The sequence below is a fragment of the Bacillus rossius genome, chromosome 13 (assembly GCF_032445375.1).
Source record: "Bacillus rossius redtenbacheri isolate Brsri chromosome 13, Brsri_v3, whole genome shotgun sequence".
NCBI lineage: Eukaryota > Metazoa > Arthropoda > Insecta > Phasmatodea > Bacillidae > Bacillus > Bacillus rossius.
The window spans coordinates 18,651,441-18,667,680 of NC_086340.1; the positions used below are offsets into that span (position 1 = coordinate 18,651,441).

General features: G+C 37.8%; 1 protein-coding gene across 1 annotated transcript in view; it reads right to left on the reverse strand.

Annotated features, from left to right (window-relative positions):
- Positions 1 to 16,240, reverse strand: part of LOC134538304 (neuroendocrine convertase 2-like) — a 358,913-nt gene that overhangs the window by 15,285 nt on the left and 327,388 nt on the right. The window contains exons 9-10 of the mRNA XM_063379498.1: positions 7,354 to 7,454; positions 1,408 to 1,641 (exon numbers count right to left, since the gene is read on the reverse strand). Of these exons, the coding sequence (XP_063235568.1) occupies positions 1,408 to 1,641; positions 7,354 to 7,454 (335 nt within the window). The remainder of the gene's footprint in view (positions 1 to 1,407; positions 1,642 to 7,353; positions 7,455 to 16,240) is intronic.

Here is a 16,240-nt window from a genome sequence, read left to right on the forward strand (position 1 = left end):
AAAACGGAAATGTTCACAATAGCTGTATTTAAAAGTGCTGTTTAACAAATAATAATACATCGTGAGCACTTTTAACCTAATTATATCATAAATTAGCTTTTTGAGTGTTACCAAATTTATAGTGTTCTGTGCCACCTTATATACAGAATATCGATAAAAATAGTCCCAATTTCAATGGTATAATATAACAGTTAAATTTAGACTATTTACAAAAAAAAAATCATAAAGCAAATTGAAGGTAGACTAACCTATTTTTTCTTACAAAATTTTAATATGTGCAGCTTTAGTTATACGGCACACATCAAACCTAAAGTCCAATTCTTTCCAAACTTTCGCTAACACATCAGGAGTAATGGAAGCAATGGCCTCTTCAAATCTGTGTCTCAACTTTGGCATATCATTATCTCGAAAAACGTATTTCATATATGAAAAATAACCATAGCCATGTGTTGTACAGAGTTACAATATGTTTATTGTAGCACTGGCTGTCAATAAAAGAATGTCCAGTTGCATTGGTATAATATAACCGTTTAATTTAGACTATTGACAAATAATCATACATCCAACAGAAAGTAAACGAACCTATTATTTCCTTAAAAATGTCAATATGCGCACATTTAGCTATACGGCACACATCCAACCTAAAGTCCAATTCTCTCCACATTTTGGTTAACACGTCCGGAGAAACGGAAGCAAAAGCCTCTTCAATTCCGTGTCTCAACTCTGGCGAATCATCAGGTAGCGGCGGAACGTGGACACGATCTTTCATAAAGCCCCAAAGGCCGTCGTCTCGACCGATACGACCAATCAAACGGTCAGGAGGGACTTGGACTATCGTGCAAAGAGATTTCAATGGGGGGGAAAGGGGCTCCATCTTTTTGCCAATTAAAGTTTACACGTCCACCATGGAAGGGCCGTTCTTTCGCGCTGCAAGCGAGAAATAAAAACAAAACACCTGAAGTAGCTTGGCTTCTGGGTTGTAGCCGCGTCCATGGCGAATAATTCACTGACGTTTCAGTCGACATTGCGAGTCGCCATCATCACGGACCAGTTTACCTACTTAGTACATTATTAACAGAGCAACTGTTATAGGCTTGTAGTTGATTATATTAAAAAATATATATATAACTGGGACATTCTTTCATGGAACATACGGATCTTTTTGTAAAAGTACGTTGTGGTTGGGACGTTTGAGAGCTGGAGGTGGAGGCTGAGGGGGAGGTGGAGGTGGAGGTTGAGGTGGAGGTTGAGATGGAGGTGGTGGAGGTTGAGGTGGGGGTGGTGGTGGTGGTGGAGGTTGAGGTGGTGGTGGTGGTGGAGGTTGAGGTGGGGGTGGTGGTTGAGGTGGGGGGGTTGGTGGTGGTGGTGGTAGGGGTTGTGGTGGGGGTGGTGGTAGGGGAGACTCACTGCACGTCGGCGACGGTGCCGGCCTCGCAGTGGTACCGCGCCGGCACGCTCTTCCACTGCCTGGCCAGCGCCACCATCGCGCCGGCGTCCAGCACGCCGAACCCGAACAGGTGGTTGAACTCCAGCCCCACGCCGTTCATGGTCCAGTGGAAGCGGCCCTTGGCGTCGAACAGCGAGTTGCGCTTGGAGGTGAGCACCGTGAGGTGCTGCACGTCGCGCCACGTCAGCTGCGGGCTGCGCGCGCATCACACACACACACGTACGTCAGAGTCATCAGACAACCAGGCGGACTACAGGGCCGGCGCGTCCACACAGGCGAACCAGGCAACCGCCTAGGGCGCCAAGTAGCTGGGGGCGGCGCAGCACGACACATAAACAGCTGATATATGTTTGACGATTATTGAAACTAGATGAAAATTGATTTTTGTAACAGTTTGGAATGTTTATATTGATATAAGTAAGTAATTATTTTAAACTCCACTGTCACCTGTTTATGATTTGTAATAAGTAAAAAAAAAAAAAGAAAAAAAACACAAGCCTGCTTACATTTGATTGTTGACAAAATCTTAGCCTTACGTGATGTATTTTGAAGGCAAGGACAATTTGTTTTGGGTGTCCGGCGAAGAGTGGGGGGGGGGGGGGGGCATTAAGGTTTTACGCCTAGGGCGCCAATTTACCTTGCACCGGCCCTGATAGAAGAAACATGAGAGGAAATTCAACGAAGGGGAAAAAAAAAAGAATTTATGAAGAATCCCATGAAGAAAGAATGAAGTATGAAAAATAAACGAAGAGAAAATTTATAAAAAAGGATGCAATACATACACGAAGAAAAAGAGAAAAGTGATAAGCGAGGAAATGTGGAAATAAATCAAAGAATGGGAGAAATTAAAAAAAATATATATTAAAGAATACGGAAGGAAATATAAAAAAAAAACATAGGTACAAATACGTGGTCTGATCCGCCATTTATAGGCAAAATCTAACTATGTGACCAAAGTAAGCCTATAGAGTTTCCTGAATTTTGGTCCAAATTTAAGGAGCTACCGTGTTGTATGAGCGTTTTTTTTAATTCTGACATGTTTCGATCGAAACTTTTTTTTTATTTATTTGAAAATATTCAGCCCCGAAATATGAAATATCGCGGTATTGTCGACATTTTTTTTTGCCGTGGACAAACAGGAAAAAAGATAAAAAAAACAAATTTGTTCTTGGCATTAAATACACACAAAACATACGACAGCCATATTTTTTTTACGTTCTTGTTTCTTTTTAATTAAAATTTAACATTCACTTGTAAATAAAATAAAAAATCTCTTCAATCGGAAAATTTGTCACGCCCACGAATTTTGTCGCATTGACGTCACAGATGTGTCGTAGGCGATTCGTTAGAAAATTATTTTATTCGCATTTTATTCAACACAGTGCGAGCAAACATGTCCTTAAATTGTACGGACTTTATATAGGTTATTTTTTGAACTCCGGCGTAAAAAAATTAGAGAATGATTCCTAATGTCAGATCGTATTTAAAAAAGTTTTAAATAAATCCTGTTTTTTCAAATGTTACCGCCACATTTCTCATGTAATACCTATATTTGAAGTGTTTGTAATGCAAGTTATTTTAGTTTAATGCTTTAAACAGGCGTTATTTGGTTTAAATTACTTTTATTTTAAATAAAGGCCTTTTTCTTAGCAAACTCTATTCATACTTCAGACCGTAACAGCTTTTAAATACTGGTATGTTTTTCAGTCGTAACAAATAATCATAAGAGGTGAGGCAGTAGCCACAGTCAATCAACTGCCTGTTTTTACTTCAGAAATTAAATTTGCGAGTCTTGCTTAGTGACTTTTTTTAATAGTCTTGCATAATATATAATTGCAGTCCATTGCCTGACACGAGACTACAAAAATCAGGAACAACAGTATCGTCTATACGTAAGTGGTAAAAGCCAATCTGTAAACTTATTATTTTTAATTTTTTTATTTACTTTGTTTTTGACATCATTTACACAATCACACTATGTTTTTTTTTATCTTCAAAAATGTTATTCTCACAGGAAGCTTATGTGTGAGTGCTTCTATTATCCTTATGCGATGTGCGGCATTTTAATTTTACTAACCGTACTATGAAAAAGAGTTTAAATTACTAAAAAGAAAATTTAAAAGAAACATATACGTTAGAAAATTTATTTGTTACCTAATTTAGGCCCTATATTTTTAAAAAAAAAATGTAAACTGAACTTATCAAGTTTTTACAAATTTTCTTTGTAACTAGCCGTGTGCCCAATGGGAAAGTATTTGATCCTCATTTTTTATGAATTACCAAAAAATGTAGATACAACTGACTATAATTTATAAACAGAGGCCTAAACATCAATTTCCATAGTTCTAACTTCAAAAATTACGAACTTTTATGCTAACTTTCATGTTCTATTTAACCTCTTTAGGGGACGAACTTTATAAAATCCTTGGTGCTCATCTGCGTTATATAAGGAACTCCAATGCAAAATTTTAAACTTCTAGTCCTACCGGTTTAAGCTGTGCGTCGGCTGACAGTGTTTTATTTTATTAAGTAGAAGATTTTGCGTAACATTATCTGTTAGTTTTTGTGTTGCTGGGTCTCTTTTGTTTTTTTCTTTTCATTCCTGATCATAAACTTTTATTTCTACTTGTAACATTTCATAAAGGACCGCATATTTAATCCTTTTTTTTTATAGTCCCTTGGTTAAAATTCATGCGTTATTCTCGCGCCTATCTACGTGCACTTCGAGCGAAAGATTTCCTTCATTTTCATCGAAATGGATTTTCTGGATTCCAATATTGCTCTCGGGATCTCTCTCCGTTCCCTGCGGCATATTTCAGCGTTCATAAAGCAGGCGGTGGCTTGCGGTCGCCAGAGCACGTTTCCTGCCGACGACCATGCTTCGCGAACATTATTGAAGAAACTTTAGTTTTTTCTTTTACGATTACCTGTAAAAAATATATTTTTATACAACGCTTATATTGTTTCAAAAAAAAATATTTGTGAAAAATACGTCAAAAGACTGAAATTTTAAATTTTTGTACATATTTAAAAAAAAATCTGTAGTTGGATTGTAAGGTTTAGATAAATTTTATTATTTTTCCTTAAAGCCACACATTTTTCCAGGTAGCTGAGGTTATAATCTACAGGTCACACCGAAAGATTAAATATATTTAAGGTGACAGTCTTTTGGTTATGTATTTCCGGTATAATTACGTAATGATTATAGTAGCAATTGAAGTGACATAAATTATTATTTTTATTTAGTAATTATTTGGTTTGCCCAAATAAAAATTTATATTTCTAGAAAATATTTGCCACTTAATAATTATATATATTTTTTTAGTTTTTCAAAATAATTGAGTTTGTATATATTTTTTTAAATATATTTGGTCAAACCTGTATTTAGTAAAAACAATATCTGTCGAAAGAATTATGTGATTTGTTAAAAAAAAAAAAAACATACTTAGTAGGTAAAGAAAGCTATGAAACAAAACGAATAAGCAGATCAGAGAAAAGTATGCTATCGCTATCATCTTACTTTCGAAAAAAATTTGTTTACCACTGAATATAAGTTTTCAAAAGATTTATTGCGGTGTAAGATGCAATTTCTACCAGTACTTTAGAAACAACTATTATTACATTAAATTGTGTAAATGTATTAAACTTTTCGTAATACCTGTAGTTAAACAAGGATTATAATTTTTTTATGTAAAAGACAAGTAAGCTTTATTTAATGAATTTAGAATGTGGGCTTCCGTTTCTAGATTTGCCATGCTTCATGGGGTCTGGATTTCAATGCAATGTCAGTCAATTTTGACCAAGCATAACACACCGTAAATTTTCCAATTACAGCCACAGATTGATCAGAAAAATAAATAATAAAAAAGACCATGTAATATCAACAGAGAATCTAGGAACATATTAAATATTTTGTGGCTTTATTTTTGTTTCACCATAAACATGATCGTGTCATAATCCAAGAATAAGCCAAGAATTAGAAAGCATAATCATTCTGATTCGCCAGACGCTCTTCAAATAATGGTCACCCCCAGAGACCAATCACAACCTGGCTCTGTGTTGACCTACACAAATACTGTGCCAAGAAACAAATAAATAAAGATTTAATTTAACATAATACAAATTCAATGAACTAAATAAAAATTAAAATACTAGAATAAGTAGTGATAACATATAGGTATATATAGGTATTCTCTCTCTCTCTCTCTATATATATATATATAAGAATATATATATAGAGAAAAATTAAAAATTACACAGCAAGCAAAAACCACAATCTAGCTAACTAGCTGCAGGTTCCAAAACAATAAGTAGGCCTACAGTAGACAGGAGTTTAAGAAACAACAGATCATGTACTATAAAAATATATGTACTGCGTAACAGTGTGTAACTCAAATGAGTTCTAACTTAGGAATTCTGAAAGAAAAGCCATCAGTTGTTTACTACGGCCATTGAATTTGGCTGAAACAAGGTGTGCCGAAACGTTGGACACGTCATAATTACAAAAGACGCCAAGATTTATTTTGTACCTACATTGAATGTCAGACGGCCCCCGCAGTCTTGGATTTTTCCATTTTTTTTATTTTGGCGGTTGTTTTCAAATTTGAGTTATTCATTTGAAAATTTTGGCATTACAGTTTTTAAAAATATTTGTTCCCTATATTTTATTCTTTATTCAAATCTAATAGTTATCAACAGGAAATGGTTTGAAGCCACTGGTCTAGCATAAATTATTTTTTGACGGGGGCAACTATACCTGTTATATTTTTTTCATAATTATACACATGTCTACACACGTCTATTGACATTAACGAGCACCCACAGATACATTCTAAAAACTTTAAATTGATAACGTTCCTCTATACATAATTAAATTTATATGGGAAATTTACCATATAAATCTTGTATCTCTCCTACATTTGTTTTGAATCAAGTCAAATACACAACAAAAAAATGTACCACGTTTTTAAGGTAAATTTTCCACAAATTTGTGTATGTTGTTAACAAGTTCCATTAAATTTCAAGGATTGTTACCAAACATTTTTACAGTTAAGTTTTGGGGCCCACGTCAAGTCACACGAAGTCTATGGCAAAAAAAAAAAAATTAAGATGACGGTGACTTATCCCCCCCCCCCCCCCCCCCCATGGAGTTAGGAATCATTACTTGATGTAATCTTTTGGACATACGCCATTGCTAAGCACTTTTTCTGTAGAAGAAAACTAAAAAAATACCCAAAAGACAAAAAACACAAATTAAGCAAAAATATTGCTGTTGTCAACAGGATATAAACACCACATAATATTCCATAACAGGAATATGGTCAACGAACAAAGAAAAACAAAGAAAAATGGACTAAGGGAACGTTTTTCTTTGTTCGTTGACCATATTCCTGTTATGGAATATTATGTGGTGTTTATATCCTGTTGACAACAGCAATATTTTTGCTTAATTTGTGTTTTTTGTCTTTTGGGTATTTTTTTTTTTTTTTTAGTTTTCTTCTACAGAAAAAAGTGCTTAGCAATGGCGTATGTCCAAAAGATTACATCAAGTCATGCGCTCCCATTGCACAAATGTTTCAAAGATAATTAGGAATTATTGTTCAGGAAACGGCATGCTGTGACCAGTAGCGGATCCAGAGGGGGGGGGGGGGCTAAAGGGGGCTCAAGCCCCCTCCGAAAGCATCTGGGTCCACTATTGTTTCAGTGTTTGCCTTGATAAAGCCTAGCCTCAGCTGGGTCAAGCCCCTCCCAAACCAAAATCCTGGATCCGCCACTGGCTGTGACGTGCATCTTACACGTGGCAGCGAGCGCTGTGGAAAAGTGTGTTTTTGCAGGGTTATTCCCCCGTGCAAGGATAACCTCACGTGATCGACGGCACGTGAAAAGGGTCTCGCGGGGGAACTCACTTTGCCTCCAGGGCGAGGGCGAACACACCAGCCGCCTCCGGCGCCGCCGCTGAGGTCCCGGAGTGCGTCGTGGTGCACTTGCCGTACAGGTCCGTGGTCGCCTGCGGGGGGCAAAAACACAGCGCTCATTGGTCGTGTCCCACACGTTCCCGCCGAAGAGTTTTTTTTTTCCTTCCTTCCCCCGTTGTGCAACATCATATCTCTCGTTATACACGGCATTTGGTGGGGGAGTGATTTCTAGGGACCGGAAAAATTCGCGGGTTCAATGGCCTCCAGGATGAACTCCATAGTTCTACGTACACTCGGTCAAATGCCACCCACTCATTGGCTGCTGTCTTGTGAGACGTCCCAGCGTAGCAGCAGCAGCCTGTGATTCGATAAAGCTTCGGTCGGGCGTTTCCCATTGGCCCAGAGTCATCCAGGTGAGTTGTGAGCCAATGACAGAGGCAGCACTGAGGTATAACTATTTGTATTTTAGCCAATCGCGAAATGAATTCGCGAATTTTTCCGGACTCTACTAATGAGTGATCAGCGACAGCGAAAAAATGAATGCTGCTTCTGCTACCAGTTCACCACGGTGAACACAACCACTGTGCTGCCATCTGTGGCGGACGGTGCGAACCAAGTTCACAAACAGAGAAACGTCACACACAGTATTAACAATTTTGTTGATTTTAACAATTTGGACAGTACTTGCATAAAATTCCTTGTTGAAATTATTTTATATTTAAGTCTTTCACGCTTTTATTGGTGCCGTTCCATTACGTAGTTTAAAATTTCGGTCTGCACATGAGATGATTATTTAGTCGACTTAGCTGCTCCGGCAGCGAATTCTTGCGGCGGGTGCTGAAACTAGGTGTGGTTTCGCGTCCAGAACACAATTTTCGTGCATTTTTCACGCTCGGCATTATTTAAAAAAAAAATCTACGTTAAATTTTTGTGTCCGAGTTTCGTATTATAGATGTATTTGGAACACGAGAACACATGCATCTGTTTATTACCGAGGTTAGATGTTAGACATCACTGGCGACTACTGAAAGACTAGTTCAAATTTTGTATTTTATTTTTAATTTTACACTTAGGTTACAATTCACTAAATTAACCAGGAAAATTTAGCTCTAACAAAAGCAAGCTTATCTGTGAATGCATCTAGTCACTTTAATATAAGTGCGGTATTTCAAATAATGTAAACATTTTAAAAAATTGTAACTTTTGACAATAAATAAATGAAAAAATTAAGAAATCTTACATTAGTTTTTATTAAGTTAAAAGTTAAAAAGTGAATTTGATTTAAATTCAAGCCAAAGTATACATTGGTTCAGAAAAAAAATCTATAAATGTCAAAATGTCCAAAATTAATATTTAAAGGAAAAGAATCATTACGTAATTTAAACCAGTATATTAAACCTTACCTAAATATCTAAGAAATCATTTCATCACGTAAATCATTCCAACACCATTGAAAAATTTAATTTTATAGTATTTGATCTTAAAGTTCTTTAACAACGGTACATCTTTCAAAAACTAGTATTAATGGATTATTTACGACTAGCAAAATATTTAATGAACTATACTTTTTTTTTGCTTAGCAAATAAATACTAATATTGGGAAAATTTAAAAAATTATATATTAATGTACTATTAGATATATTTAAGTTATTAAAATGAATAAATAATTCAAATAAAAGTTTATAACCAAAAAACGATCACCTTTGTATACTGACGGTCAAGAATGTTTTTGCTCGCATTTATTTGGCATCATTAGGGTTAAGGATGTATGTCCCGTTTCAGTTAATTTTTTTTTATCTTTACGTTCCACATGTTTTGAGTGACTGAAGTTTCACAAAAATGTAGATATCGCATGCTTTTTGCATAATTGGCAGGCACAGTTGCATTTTTAACGCTTTTGTGCAGTATTAATAAGGAGAAATTAAATGGAATTTAAAACTGGAACTTTTTGGGTTTAAATTAAATTTCACTGGCTGCTATGTGATATGATTTAATTTCTTTATGAAAAAATAAAATAAATAAAAACTTTAATTTACCTGACCTTTTGAAATCATCTGAATGTTTATTCATGACTTCAAAAGACTAAATAAAATGAAATAATTTTCTCTAAAAGAATTTTTGAAACCATACCACAGCCTACCAGCAACAAAAAAATTTCATTTAATATTTTTTTTTTGTTTTCCTTATCCATACTGCACAGACATGTTAAAAAATTCAACCTTGCCAGATAATTATGCAAAAATATGCATTATGTGTGTATATATATCGTTTTGTTGAAGTTCGGCCACTCAATATGTTTACAAGTTTAATAGCGTTGAAACGTAAAAAAATAAAATTCTGGACTGGAACGGAACATGCACTTTCAAGAGTTTGCATGGTTTGTGTGTCCTTGATATAAGTACCACTTTTTTTTACGGCACACTTAACACCCCACAAGCCGAGAAACCTCATTTTATTTATTTGCTACAAACAGTAGCTATTTCTTCTACTGTGGTTTGTGCTACCGCGATATCAAAGTAAATCTCCTGATGACCCAAGCATGGAGGGGGGGGGGGGGGGGAATAAACACGCGAGAATTTCCACGGCTGTATTATTTTACGGTTTGTTTGAAAGCCGACTCCCGCGATACTGCATGCGTGCTCCATTTTGGAACTTGACAAGGTCGTTAGTGACACAATCTGCCACGCCGTGTTTGTTCAGCTTCTGTACGTACGCCTCGCGGAGGGGGGGTCGGCGGTGACAGAGGGGCGTAACTGCTCGTCCCTCTTCTCCCGTACAAACATTGACGCATCTGCTCGTGGGGGGGGGGGGGGGGTGAGGGGGGAGTAAATCTAAATGCGATGCGTCCGAACGCGTCAAATCGACGCCCCGCGGCCGAAATAGGATCGCTTTGCCGTTCCGTCGGCGTTACGGGTGCGAGTCATTTGACCTAAAAGTCATATCTCCTAAACGTCACTTGACCTAAAATTTAAAATAATCCTTCAGTCATTTGACTTAAAAGTCATTTGACTTAAAAGTAATTTGCACTAAAAGTCATATCTCCTAAACGTCACTTGACCTAAAAGTCACTTGGCCTAAAAGTCATTTGCCCTAAAAGTCATATCTACTAAACGTCACTTGCCCTAAAAGTCAATTCGCCTAAAAGTCATTTGCCCTAAAAGTCATTCGACCTAACAGGCATTCAGCCGAAATTCATTTTAGGTCGAATGACTTTAGGGCAAGTGGAGTGTACTCGGCGTTCCACCCCGTTTGTCCGCTCGCCGTGGCCCCCCGCAAGGGTGGGGCTGGGTGGACCCCTGGGCCCAGGGCCCAGCCCTGGTTATTTTTATCTCAGCGTGTGAAATAAATACACATACTCGCTGTGGTTACTTTAAAATAAAATTATATTATAAATAAAGCATAGTTTGGACTTATAAAATAGTAGCCATAATTATAACCCTGTATTTTTCAGGTTAGATAACATTCTTAAAAAGAGTGTAGGTAAGAAATAACCATGCAATTATAATGTAGCACGTGACTGTGAAAATTGGGGGAGGGTCCTGTGTCCAGGGCCCGTAATCGAATGTGGGGGCCATGCTCGCGCGCAAAATGCCCCAGGGTGGGGGGGGGGGGGAGAGGAGGCTCAGAGCATTTGTTTAATGAAGCAACCACCCGTGCAGCCATTGCGGACTGACCGACAGGGACATCATCATAGCCAGTAGCGGACCCAGAGGCCGAGCATCAAACCCCGTGGCCCGCGAGGAGTCCCAGGGTCGCTGAATGCGGCCCATAACCTCCTGTTTTGTGCCCTATATAAACAATAAGCTTTGACGGGGATTGTGAAATAACTGACATTGAAAAATATTTTTTTTTTTGCTGCGAATCATTGATGGACTAAAAGTGGCCAGTTAAATTAATATTTAGTTTCGTGGGAGGTGAGTTATTTATTTTCACGTTAATCTCGTGTGTTGTCCAGCCCTCCGTTTAGTTAAAAAAAAAAAAAAAAAAAAAAAAATGGGTGAGGGGTGATTTAGAGTCTAGTTGAGCATCTTGCCTTATCTGCTCAGGTTTCTTTGTTGTTTATTTATTTAAATTATTTATTATTAGAGACAGGAAAAAAAATCGCGGAAACATTTCGTGATAGGCTAACATCTAAACAAGTAGATCTTTTGTATCGCTTCTGCGATTGGCCTACATTTTATCTGGGGCAACTGTGAGCCCAATTGAAAACCGTAAACCAAGAAAGTGCCGAATGGCGGATAAGCTAGTTGAGACGTGTCCTGAGTCAGCAGCCAATGAACAGGCGTCATTTTTCCCGAGTATGTAAGAGACTGTTGAGTACATCCTAGAGGTCAGTGAACCAGCGAAATTTTCCGGTACCTATTTATCATTGCTAGAGACCGGAAAAAATCGCGAATTAGTTTCGCGATAGGCTAAAATACAAATATTTATACCTCAGTGCTGCCTCTGCTATTGGCTCACAACTCACCTGGATGACTCTGGGCCAATGAGAAACACCCAACCAAAGCTTTATCGAATCACAGGCTGCTACGATGGGACGTCTCACAAGACAGCAGCCAATGAGTGGGTGGCATTTTACCGAGTGTACGTAGAACTATGGAGTTCATCCTAGAGGTCAATGAACCCGCGAAATTTTCCGGTCCCTAATCATTGCTTGAAGGTAAAAATCTGGACAAACAAAATGCAAAGGCAGCCGTTCTGCGCTGAAGGTTGGATGAACGGGCCGGTGACCAACTACACCATCAGGAACGCGAGGGCGATCTGAAATTATTTTTTTTCCAACTAGTGGTCCGTTTACGGTGTGACCAAAAATTTCCTGTTGCGCCATTTGCGTTTCTGAGCGGCGAACGGAACGATGGCTCGTGCAACGACGATCTCGTATCGACACAGCGCGAGCAGACATGTCCAGGACCTGTACTCACTTCACGAATGCAATATCGCAATGATAATAACGTAGATATCATAGCATCTGACTAGGGGCAGGCATTTTTCGCGAAAAGATCTGAACACTTATTAGACTGCAACAAGGTCTACCTGAACCTGTGGTTTCTGCCTTGTAATTGGCGGCCGTCTGCGAGAGAAGTCGTTGCCTTATTTGAACGAGCCACTCAGGACGCGTTTACTTCCACACTGAATTACTGTGATTGGTGTTGTTACAATCGATATGTACCTGGGAGCAGGGGCGCAACAACTAAATTTCCAAAGGGGGGGGGAGCAATATGCCTTTTTATAAAGAATCATCGATCCCCCTATTGAAGCGCGGTGTCCGGGGGTCCTCCGCCGGGAAAATTTGTATTTCAAGGTGGAAAATGGTGCTATTTAAGCAGTTTTATTATCTAAAAATTGATTACACAGAACTTTCTTTGCCTCCGTTTGCCCCCACTTCAAGGTTTCAGAGGGGGGCAAAATACCCTCCCCCCCCCCCCTGTTGTTGCGCCAATGCCTGGGAGAAACTCACCCAATCATGAAACACAGACGCAACTATAGTGTTTTAACTTTCATCTAGTTTCGAAATCTTTTTGCGAAATCTGCATGCCCCTGCATCTGACTTGTTACATTTCAGATCACTTAAAACACACGTGCGAAAAAAAAAAAAACTAACATTATTTTATAGTGTCATAACCATTTAACGCATTAAACATACAACATTTTAAGTGCTTGAATCGTAGTAAGCTGATTGTTTCAATGAGGCATTTTTTTTAAATAAAGTCAAATAATATTTTGGTCCTTTGGTTTGTAATAGCTTTTAAATACTAGTATGCGTTTTTTAAATGTGTAACATCTTAGTTCTCGGTATACGGTATTTTGTAGGAATGATTTCCGTGAATGGAACGGAATTCACGTGAAACGGAAATGTGTTACCACGGTGCTGCCATCTGTGGAGGATGGCGTGAACCAAAGTTAACAAAGCCACAGGGAAACATTATGGTTCTAACTGTTTAATGAATATTAACAAGAAGGGCTGTATTTTAATAAAATTCCTTGTAAAAAAATCAGTTCTGAAGCTGGGATTAAGTTGTTTTTCTTTTTTAACTCTTTTTTTTTCCAGTTTTATCGGAGCCGTTTAATTATTTTGTTTAACCTTTTGCTCTGCAAATCGAATGATTCAGTAGTCGACGTAGCTTCTCTGACAGCGAATTCTAGCGGCAAGTGCGCAAACTACGCGTGATTCTCGTCAAGAAATGTAGTTTGCGTATATTTATCACGGTCTGCGTAATTTAAAATAGTTCTACGCTAAATTTCGTGACCGATTTGTTATTCTAGTTGTATTCACACCATGAGGATACATGTACTTGCTCGTTACCGAGGTTAGATGCTACACATAATTGGCGGGTACTAAAAAAAACTAGCTCACAATTTTTTTTTAAATTTTATTTAAAAGTCAACAGAGTCAAGGCAGCGACCGGTTGATCTGCTATCTTGTGGCAACCACACCAACCACATGCTTGCTGTCCCACCAACAGACTGTAGCCCACCAATAGAGATGTATCTGATACTTATTTGGCACTATTATCACCGTTTACAGCAAGATTGCAAACTCACGAACTTTAGATCTCGCGACAGAAGATCGCGTAGTAACAAAATAATTATGTCGGTTCGACGTTTAGCGAGTTGGTTCCTGCACCATCCAAGTGACCTAAGATCGTTTAGCCACAGAGAATATGACGTTTCAGCATTTAGGGCGTTATTCCAAGAAGTTTGGGTAAGGTACCGAATAAGCACTGCCTTAACTCGGGGCCGTATTCCAGAACGTGTCCAAACCGAATACCAGTAAGGAATCAAATCGGCGACAGCTTTAATAAACTGTGCCCTGCGCGAGGCTAGAATCTGGTTTCAAAGCATTCTTAGCAGACGTTTGGCAACCATAGATACAATTAATTGTAACGGCAAAAATACTACAGTTGGCAGCACCGTCGCCCAAAAACAGAAACGTCTTTATAATGTTCTCAAGTAGGTACTATTTAAGTTGCGATTATTTCTTGTTATGGCCATTAACGTGTACAAAATGAATTCCAGGATAAATTCGCTTTCATAAAGTTTAATTTGGTATAACAACACGCTTGGTACGTCCCCAATGATCAAAAAATGACTATATATATATATATATATATATATATATAAGTTAATGTCGCCAGACGCGGGTCCGCCATCAGGACGAAATCTACAAAAAAAAATCAACTCTGCGCATGCGCGGAATTTGGGCAACAGATCGGCAACGAATTCGACACCAAAACCCGTTCCCTAAAATTAAGTTACTGGCCGTGTCCTATCGTGCACTAGGAACACTGTTAGGGTACAGGTGTAGCATATTCAACAATTAAATCCTTATTTTTGTGTCCTGGACTACCGACCATAAAAGGTTGATTCATGGATCGTTATTGGGCCAAGATCATTGGATCTTGGATCAAAGATTGAAATTTTGCAACTAGCCATAAGCGGTAATTGGTTGACGGTTTAATACAAATGCCCTATTAGTGTGTGCGTGGAAGTGAGAGTGAAATCATATTAATTATCAATTCGAAGACCGACCGACAGGAACTGAAGTTGGCTCATAATTATTATATCTACTTTCAAAGAATTTACATTTTTTTTTATCTTTTCCGATTAAGAATCCTTCTAGCGACATGTTAAAATAACGCTAGCCCGTAGTTTCATGTCTGATGATGTCTATGCGTGTCTCATAACTGAACGCGAAAATGCTTGAAAAATCAACATGTGTCTCCCAAACACCTACCATAATTACCATCGAACAAAACAGAGAAGATAAAAAACCTGACAAAAATGGATCAGATTTTAAACAAAGGACGTTTAATTAACAGTCTTCAATAACCTCGCTTTCAATGAGACGTAAAAAATAATCCTGCGTTGTTGCCAGTTTTCTACTCTCATCAATGACCCACATTTTATAGATTTATTAAAATTTTCTCTGATGATAATGGTACCTATGTATTTCTTCTCAATTATTCGAGATATTTTAGTTTTATAGAAAGAGAGAACGATAAAATTGTTTGAATTTTTTTTCTTTTCAACCTTCAGATACTGTGGAATTGAAAGAGTTCTATGCAGTTGCGACAAAAAATAAAAAGAACCGTGAAGAATTCTTGGAATGCGCCTCTCTGCCTCTGAATTCCTCTAAAGTGAGACAGTGCTGGAAAGAGCTTTGAAAAAGGTTCGGCAGAAAGTCAATATCGCAAATACATAAACGCCTCTCACAGATGGGGGAAAAGAGTTTCTACCGATGTAATTTCGTGTAGTGAACTACATCTGGCGCTTCAGGAGGCAAAAAAACAGCAGTTCGAAAATCCTGGAGGTTTTACTTCTGACAGCGTGATGTAAGAAATGGCAACTCTGAAATCTCGCGCGATCTTCAAACGCGATTCGCATTCTTTGTCTTGCCTTTGAAAATTCAAACACTGTCACAAAATAAACTTAAGTAGGCTTTCGCGATGGAAATGCTTGCCGACGATTCGCTCTGCATTGCAGCAAGCATCTTCAGGACTGGGAATCAACTGAGAGCTAGTAGGTGTTGAAGACTCTATGTATACTTACTTGCCAGAGGTCTTTTACTGACAGGCCACTTTCTATTGTCTAGTTCAGCGATGGTCAACTTCAACCTTTTTGAGGGCAGATATAATTTTTGAAAATAATCCGTCTGGTCAGTCACACATTAATTTATGCTGAGTTTAAAAAATTTTTTTTATATACTATTACATACATACTAAATAAAATATGTGGCATATGATGTATGATTGGAAAACAAAAATTTCGAGAAATACTGTTTACTAAAATTTAAACTTTCAACATATAAAAATAATAATTTATTATCGAGAAAATAATGATAATGTGAATATAAATTATTATTTTCAGTATATCTGTG